Source organism: Myotis brandtii, unplaced genomic scaffold, assembly GCF_000412655.1.
Source record: "Myotis brandtii unplaced genomic scaffold, ASM41265v1 scaffold139, whole genome shotgun sequence".
Classification (NCBI taxonomy): domain Eukaryota; kingdom Metazoa; phylum Chordata; class Mammalia; order Chiroptera; family Vespertilionidae; genus Myotis; species Myotis brandtii.
Window position 1 is genome coordinate 174,797 of NW_005354965.1, and position 8,941 is coordinate 183,737.

The 8,941-nt window shown below is 59.1% G+C and overlaps 1 protein-coding gene across 1 annotated transcript in view; it reads right to left on the reverse strand.

Moving 5' to 3' along the window:
* TIAM1 (T-cell lymphoma invasion and metastasis 1) overlaps positions 1-8,941 on the reverse strand; it is a 92,589-nt gene that overhangs the window by 12,284 nt on the left and 71,364 nt on the right. The window contains exons 15-19 of the mRNA XM_014535194.1: positions 5,597-5,769; positions 5,389-5,547; positions 4,314-4,520; positions 3,811-4,002; positions 65-173 (exon numbers count right to left, since the gene is read on the reverse strand). Of these exons, the coding sequence (XP_014390680.1) occupies positions 65-173; positions 3,811-4,002; positions 4,314-4,520; positions 5,389-5,547; positions 5,597-5,769 (840 nt within the window). The remainder of the gene's footprint in view (positions 1-64; positions 174-3,810; positions 4,003-4,313; positions 4,521-5,388; positions 5,548-5,596; positions 5,770-8,941) is intronic.

An 8,941-nucleotide genomic window follows, 5' to 3' on the forward strand; every position in this document is an offset into this window, starting at 1 on the left:
CCCCACACACACACACACTCACCGAAGGCGGCCAGCCCCCCCCCACACACACACACACACTCACCGAAGGCGGCCAGCTCGGGCTCCTTCTTCCACTTGCCCAGCGAGGCGGGCGGGTTGGGCCAGGTCACCGTCGTGTGCAGCAGCAGGTCCCCCATGCTCAGGTCGGCCACCTGCGGACCAGACATGTCAGCTCGCCGGGCAGAGCCGCAGACACGCGACTGGCACGCCTACTTCACGGGAGCACTGTCTCCAACACGCGTGCTCGTTTCCCTCTACCCACGTGTCCCCAGAGCTTCAACAATAAAGCGGCAAAAAGGTGCCAATCGGCCCTAAGATTCCCCAGCAGCAGACCTGCTGAGAGGGCCCCGCAGCACGGAGACCAGCCTGGCCGTGCGGCCCAGTGGTTGTGTCGACCGTGAACCCAGGAGCTGCACCGAGGATTCTAAGTCCCCTCGGCACACAGCGTCCGGCCGTCCTCCCTGCGGCTTTACAGGAAAACGGGGACCCGCCTCCTCTCCATCCGGCGGTGAGATCAGCTGCGGCTGCTCTGTGGAGCCCAGCCCTCCCCCTCCCCCTCCCCTCTGAGGACCCGAGATGGAGGGAGCTCGCCGGCCCCGCTTCCTGCTGGAGCCCCTGCCTGCTCCCACCCGCTGGCCCCGGGGGTGTCTTTCCTCTTCGCCTGGGGGGGGGGGCCTGAGCGTCATCACGTTGGTCTGTGGCATCGTTCGCAGCCTCGTGCGCGGGGCTCTGCGCCCCTGAGGCTGAGGGAGACCCCACTCTGCACACACGTCTCCTGGCTCCTCGCCGGGAGGATTTCCCACTCCATCGTCTGAATTCTTCCCTGTGACCTCCGACCCCCGAATCATATTCATCTTTTCCCAAATTCTCTGCAACCCACTATCCACTGCCTTCTAGTCTTCGGTATGAATGGCCCTTTGCTCTCAGCATCGTTAAAACCCAGAAATTAACCTGGCGTATCATGAAAGATGTAACAAAACATAATTAAAAAATCTTTTTTCCCACAACCCAATAAAATTCACTTCTGTCAAAACGAAATAATCAGCAATGCAGAGCAGGGAAGAGTCACAGGATCGAAAATGTCTGCAGAAGCAGTCACAGCACGAAATAAACGAGGCCAAGAAAACCCCCCAACGACAGGACTTCGGGGAATCACGGCTCATCCCCACGGAAATACTACACAATAACTTAAATAATTCTTGGGAATCATTTGGAAGAACATGAACATTTTGTTCAATATAAAGTATCACCATGCAAGACCCTTTCAGAATATAATTATTCAAGAACCCTTTCGGAATATAATTATTCAAGGACACGTTTATAGGTTTTCATCAAAATAAACACCGAACATTGAGAACGTGTGTTGTTCTTCATGAGGACAAAACCCAGAGCAACTAACCCCTCTCTCCTCCGCCCGGTGGAGAGGACCCGCCGTGCAGACGGAGGCGGTCCCCACGCTCTCCTGCCAGCATCACGTGGAGAAGCTACGCGGTGTCTCCTGGAGAGGAGGGACGGAAGCCAGCACACGCCGGGCCCCGACGTCCTCCTGCTGTCCCCCCGCGGGGCCCGTACCTCCTCAGTGTGGCCGGGGCAGGGGCGGGAGGAGAGTCCTGTCCAGGCTGCTGGCGGCCTCACTGACCCACCCACAGGGAAAACCCGCGTGTCCCACAAACCACCGCCACACGCCTTCACTCCACATCTACACCACGCGTGTGACTTTCAATAAACTCTCACCCACCTGCCTCCCCCACATCCATGACTCTCACCCACCTGCCTCCCCCACATCCATGACTGTCACCCACCTGCCTCATGCACACACGTCTCCTGGCTCCTCGCCGGGAGGATTTCCCACTCCATCGTCTGAATTCTTCCCTGTGACCTCCGACCCCCGAATCATATTCATCTTTTCCCAAATTCTCTGCAACCCACTATCCACTGCCTTCTAGTCTTCGGTATGAATGGCCCTTTGCTCTCAGCATCGTTAAAACCCAGAAATTAACCTGGCGTATCATGAAAGATGTAACAAAACATAATTAAAAAATCTTTTTTCCCACAACCGGCCCACGAGGCTCCTTCGAACGGAACGGCACCGCGTCTCCTGGCTCCTCGGGAGGATTTCCCACTCGATCGTCCGAATTCCTCCCTGTGACCTCCGACCCCCGAATCGTATTCATCTTTTCCCAAATTCTCTGCAACCCACTATCCACTGCCTTCTAGTCTTCGGGATGAATGGCCCTTTGCTCTCAGGATCGTTAAAACCCAGAAATTAACCTGGCGTATCATGAAAAATGTAACAAAATATAATAAAAAAATCTTTTTTCCCATAACCCAATAAAATTCACTTCTGTCAAAACGAAATAATCAGCAATGCAGAGCAGGGAAGAGTCACAGGATCGAAAATGTCTGCAGAAGCAGTCACAGCACGAAATAAACGAGGCCAAGAAAACCCCCCCAACGACAGGACTTCGGGGAATCACGGCTCATCCCCACGGAAATGCTACACAATAACTTAAATAATTCTTGGGAATCATTTGGAAGAACATGAACATTTTGTTCAATATAAAGTATCACCATGCAAGACCCTTTCAGAATATAATTATTCAAGGACACGTTTATAGGTTTTCACCAAAATAAACACCGAACATTGAGAACGTGCGTTGTTCTTCTCGCCTTTTTCTGTATTTCGCCTTTTTCTTTAATGAGCGGATGTCTTTCTCATTATAGAAGTTTTACAAGGACATGAGCACGAAACCCAGAGCAGCTAACCCAGGGGTGGGCAAACTTTTTGACTCGAGGGCCACAATGGGTTCTTAAACTGGACCGGAGGGCCGGAACAAAAGCATGGATGGAGTGTTTGTGTGAACTAATATAAATTCAAAGTAAACATCTACACTAAAAAGGGTACGGTCTTTTTTTTTTAGTTTTATTCATTTCAAAAGGGCCGGATCCTTGCCCACGGCTGCTCTAGAGTGATGCTTTCTTAATGCAAATAACTCACCTGCATTGGCTTTAAGGTCTTCAGGTGTGTCACACACGAGTAAATTCCATCATGTGTGGTCGCTTCTACACGCACATGGAACGTCCTGACTTTACCTCTTTCTGATACTGACCGGTCAGAGGTCCCACCCTCGCCTCCGGGGGACAATGACCCTGGAGAACAGCCCTACCCCTCGCGGAGGAGGCTGCTCTGCGTGCAGACTAACCAGGGCTCTGCCCCTGCTCTCAGCCCCCAATCTCCCCCGAGTTCCCTCCCTCCCACCCCCATGAGGCAGCAAGCAAGCCCAGGACGACTGACGCTGGGGTGACGGGGGAGGGGCACTGGCGCACAGTGGGACTGCCTGTCCCCTGCCTCCATCAGCTGCTCTCAGGGCAGGCACAGCCCAGGGCTCCCCCCAGCCCCTCCAGGAGGGTCTGTCCTGCCCCTTCCTCCCAGGCAGGGGTGCAGGTTTGCAAGCCCTTAAGCATGGTTTCAGGTCATCCTTCCACAGCTACTCGCTGAGCACCTGCTCCGAGCGTCAAGGTTCCAACCCCAGGAGGCAGCTGCCGCCCCCGGGACTTTCAGAGCGGCCAGGCCCGAGGGCAGCAGTCACCCCCACACGCCACACCCCAGCCCGCGGGCCAGCCAGCGGGGAGTCCACACCGTCCTTTCCTAAAAAACCCTCGCTGAGGAAGAAGCCACACTGCAGCTGGGCCGAGGGCAGAATCCACCGAGACACCAATCCCGCCCGTCCCGGCTATTTCACGGCCAACAGCCCTGCGAGGGGACAGGGGCCCCGAAGCCAGTCCTACCTCCTTCTTCTCGCCCGTCTGCTCCGCGATCAGCTGGTCAAACACGGCCCCGAACTCTTCGTGGATCTTCTGCATCTCGTTGATGTGACTGGCCACCTTGTTCATGGTCTTGATGGCCACTGGGGGTGACAGGGCGGCGATGAAGAGGCAGCACAGGGGCTGGGCTGGGAGCGGGGTGCAGGTTTGCAAGCCCTTAAGCATGGTTTCAGGTCCTCCTTCCACAGCTACTCGCTCAGAGGGCCAAGGTTCCAACCCCAGGAGGCAGCTGCCGCCCCCGGGACTTTTAGAGCGGCCAGGCCCCGAGGGCAGCAGTCACCCCCACAGGTCACACCCCAGCCCGCGGGGAGTCCACACCGTCCTTTCCTAAGAAACCCTCGCTGAGGAAGAAGCCACACCGCAGCCGGGCCGAGGGCAGAATACACCGCGACACCAATCCTGCCCGTCCCGGCTTTTTCACGGCCAACAGCCCTGCGTGGGGACAGGGGCCCTGAAGCCGGTCCTACCTCCTTCTTCTCGCCCGTCTGCTCCGCGATCAGCTGGTCAAACACGGCCCCGAACTCTTCGTGGATCTTCTGCATCTCGTTGATGTGACTGGCCACCTTGTTCATGGTCTTGATGGCCACTGGGGGTGACAGGGCGGCGATGAAGAGGCAGCACAGGGGCTGGGCTGGGAGCGGGGCGACGGCAGGGGTGGGAGGTGGGGGGCTTTGCTTGCAGGTAGAGGGGGGTGGTGTCATCCATGACTCTCACCCACCTGCCTCCCCCACATCCATGGCTGTCACCCACCTGCCTCCCCCACATCCATGACTCTCACCCACCTGCCTCCCCCACATCCATGACTCTCACACACGAGTAAATTCCATCATGTGTGGTCGCTTCTACACGCACATGGAACGTCCTGACTTTACCTCTTTCTGATACTGACCGGTCAGAGGTCCCACCCTCGCCTCCGGGGGACAATGACCCTGGAGAACAGCCCTACCCCTCGCGGAGGAGGCTGCTCTGCGTGCAGACTAACCAGGGCTCTGCCCCTGCTCTCAGCCCCCAATCTCCCCCGAGTTCCCTCCCTCCCACCCCCATGAGGCAGCAAGCCCAGGATGACTGACGATGGGGTGACGGGGGAGGGGCACTGGCGCACAGTGGGACTGCCTGTCCCCTGCCTCCATCAGCTGCTCTCAGGGCAGGCACAGCCCAGGGCTCCCCCCAGCCCCTCCAGGAGGGTCTGTCCTGCCCCTTCCTCCCAGGCAGGGGTGCAGGTTTGCAAGCCCTTAAGCATGGTTTCAGGTCCTCCTTCCACAGCTACTCGCTCAGAGGGCCAAGGTTCCAACCCCAGGAGGCAGCTGCCGCCCCCGGGACTTTTAGAGCGGCCAGGCCCCGAGGGCAGCAGTCACCCCCACAGGTCACACCCCAGCCCGCGGGGAGTCCACACCGTCCTTTCCTAAGAAACCCTCGCTGAGGAAGAAGCCACACCGCAGCCGGGCCGAGGGCAGAATACACCGCGACACCAATCCTGCCCGTCCCGGCTTTTTCACGGCCAACAGCCCTGCGTGGGGACAGGGGCCCTGAAGCCGGTCCTACCTCCTTCTTCTCGCCCGTCTGCTCCGCGATCAGCTGGTCAAACACGGCCCCGAACTCTTCGTGGATCTTCTGCATCTCGTTGATGTGACTGGCCACCTTGTTCATGGTCTTGATGGCCACTGGGGGCGACAGGGCAGCGATGAAGAGGCAGCACAGGGGCTGGGCTGGGAGCGGGGCGACGGCAGGGGTGGGAGGTGGGGGGCTTTGCTTGCAGGTAGAGGGGGGTGGTGTAATGCGTCAGCGCGAAGAGCTCCCGCAGCAGCAGCGGGTACTTGAGGACGCGCTGGATGGGCTTGATGAGGTACGACTCGAGCGTGGCCGAGTGCTGCTGCCGGGGGTTCTGGGCGTCCAGGAAGGCCTTGAAGGCCGCGTCCGTCCTGGCTGCGAGGCACACAGCTCGTGGGGGGCCCCCGGACCTCCTCCCGTCCCTGCCCCCCTCCCCAGTGCCTTTCCCAGGACAGGGCGGGGCCGGAGGAGGGCAGGAGCGGAGACAGCCAGCCCAGCCCGGCACGTCGGCTCATGTGGGGCAGACCCCGGGGTGTGAGTGAGTCCGGGGAGCCAGCGGGCAAACCCTGCGCACTGGGCCTCCGGCTGCTCTCCTCCCTCCTGGTCCTCAGCCCCCACATAAGGCCCGGCACTGAGCCGTCACCTGCGAGGAGGCGGGTCCTCGCGGTGAGTGCCCCGTGGTCACTCCGTCCCCCAGCAGACGGTACTCTTGTCCTCACGCTCTTCCCTCTACCCGCCCCCCAACACACACACACACACACACACACACACACACACACACACACACACACGTGGCCGTCAGGAAATGTAGGTCAAGCCTAATGGTTTCAGGGATCGTTTGAAAGATTACGATAATATCTTTCAGGTGCAAAAGAATAGACTGAATTAAGACAATCTACAGGGGCCGAGTGTAATCTAACAGAAGGTTTAAAAATAACACAGAACGCTCTGAGGGCGATACTGTTTACTGTGGAGCACGGAGCTCGGAAACTCTCACAGTGACACCTCACAACAGCCAGCGCTCAGGTGAAGTGTGAAAACTGACACACAGCCCGCGGCGTGGCTCAGTGCCTGAGCGTCAACCTATGAACCAGGAGGTCAGGGTTCGATTCCCGGTCGGGGCACAGGCCCGGGTTGCGGGCTCCATCCCCAGTAGGGGGTGTGCAGGAGGCAGCGATCCATGATTCTCTCTCATCATTGATGTTTCTATCTCTCTCTCTCCCTTCCTCTCTGACATCAATAAAAATATATTTCTAAAAAAAAAGAAGGGACACACACACAGGACTGTATGCCCGACAGCGCGCGTGGGGACGGACAGCCAGACGGGGTCCCAGCCTCCCTCTAATTCCCGCTGCACCTGACTCTGCACAGACTCACTGCAGAGACCCCCCTGGTGCCAACATGTCCCGTGACAGGTGTTAAACGAAGTCAAAGCACAACGTGCACAAACCGTTTACACACCAGCAGCTGTGCATGTGCAGCCACGTGAGGTGTGGGGTGAGGTGTGGGGTGAAGTGTGGGGTGAGGTGCGGGGTGAGGTGTGGGGTGGGATATGGGGTGAGGTGTGGGGTGAGGTGCGGGGGGGGATATGGGGTGAGCTGCGGGGTGAGGTGCGGGGTGAGGTGTGGGGAGGTGTGGGGACATGTGGGGGAAGGTGCGGAGTGAGGTGTGAGGACAGCGGCTGGTGTCCCGAGATCCCCTGAAATCCAACCTCCTGTTGGTTACAGTGTTGACCAAGAAAGCGCCTCCCTGACCCTTTTCTCTGTCACCAGCCACCACAGGTGAAGGTGGCAGCAAACCGCCTTGTGGGGACCCTCAGATGCCCCGCCTCCCGGGCCGCTGGGGGTCGGGGGGGTGGAGCCTGCTGCTGTGAAAACCCCACTCAGTTCTGTGCAAACAGCTGCAGCCGGAGCGGTTTCTGGGAGTCACTGGGACCACATGCCCATGACGGACAGGCGTGAGCACAGCCCTCGGAGCAGAAGGTGAGGGCAGGAGGAAGGCCCACAGAAAGGCAGGTGCGATGGGGCGGGTGACAATGAAATCGACGGAGAACAGGAATAAAGTGGGGGAATTTCTAAACCCTGTATTTCCTGCATAACTGCAAAGTGACCCCTCAATTCTGGACCAAAATAGCTCAGACAGAACGTGCGTTATCAGGAGAGCGACACACGGCTAACTCAGCTCCGCAGGCCTCTCCTCTCTCAGAGCCTCGTCCGCGGCTGTCGGACGTCGGCTGCCACATCGACGACCCTTCGCTCTCGGTCCGAACGCTCCCACCATGGCCCTGGCCCCGGGGGCACCGCCCTCGCGGCCTTACCTTTCACCAGGACCTTGGGCACCTTGGTGTGGCTGGCGCAGAAGGCGCTGTACAGCTTGAAGCGGTCGGCGTAGTACAGGAAGGAGCCCCCCAGCGAGAACAGCACTTTCTGGGTTTAAGGAGAAAAGGCCTGGCTGGTTCAGGCCGCGCTCACCTGGGAATATCCGCAGGCTCTCGGGGCGCCCCCGCCGGCCTAAAAAAGTGGCTGGTGTCCCGAGATCCCCCTGAAATCCAACCTCCTGTTGGTTACAGTGTTGACCAAGAAAGCGCCTCCCTGACCCTTTTCTCTGTCACCAGCCACCACAGGTGAAGGTGGCAGCAAACCGCCTTGTGGGGACCCTCAGATGCCCCGCCTCCCGGGCCGCTGGGGGGTGGAGGGGTGGAGCCTGCTGCTGTGAAAACCCCACTCAGTTCTGTGCAAACAGCTGCAGCCGGAGCGGTTTCTGGGAGTCACTGGGACCACATGCCCATGACGGACAGGCGTGAGCACAGCCCTCGGAGCAGAAGGTGAGGGCAGGAGGAAGGCCCACAGAAAGGCAGGTGTCGGGGGGGTGGAGCCTGCTGCTGTGAAAACCCCACTCGGTTCTGTGCAAACAGCTGCAGCCGGAGCGGTTTCCAGGAGTCACTGGGACCACATGCCCGTGAAGGACAGGCGTGAGCACAGCCCTGGAGCAGAAGCAGGTGAGGGCAGGAGGAAGGCCCACAGAAAGGCAGGTGCGATGGGGCGGGTGACAATGAAATCGACGGAGAACAGGAATAAAGTGGGGGAATTTCTAAACCCTGTATTTCCTGCATAACTGCAAAGTGACCCCTCAATTCTGGACCAAAATAGCTCAGACAGAACGTGCGTTATCAGGAGAGCGACACACGGCTAACTCAGCTCCGCAGGCCTCTCCTCTCTCAGAGCCTCGTCCGCGGCTGACGGACGTCGGCTGCCACATCAACGACCCTTCGCTCTCGGTCCGAACGCTCCCACCACGGCCCTGGCCCCCGGGGCCCCGCCCTCGCGGCCTTACCTTTCACCAGGACCTTGGGCCCTTGGAGAGGTAATAGGTGGGATGGGGGCTATGGGTGGGGTCATGGGCCGAGTTGGTGGTCATAGGCGGGGTCACCAGCCAAGGGCGGGTTTGTAGCTGTGGGCAGAGCTGTAGGCCGTGGGCGGGGCTGTAGGCAGGGCACTGGCTGTGGGCGGGCCCATGGGTGGGGGTTCTGGTTGTGGGCGGGGCACTG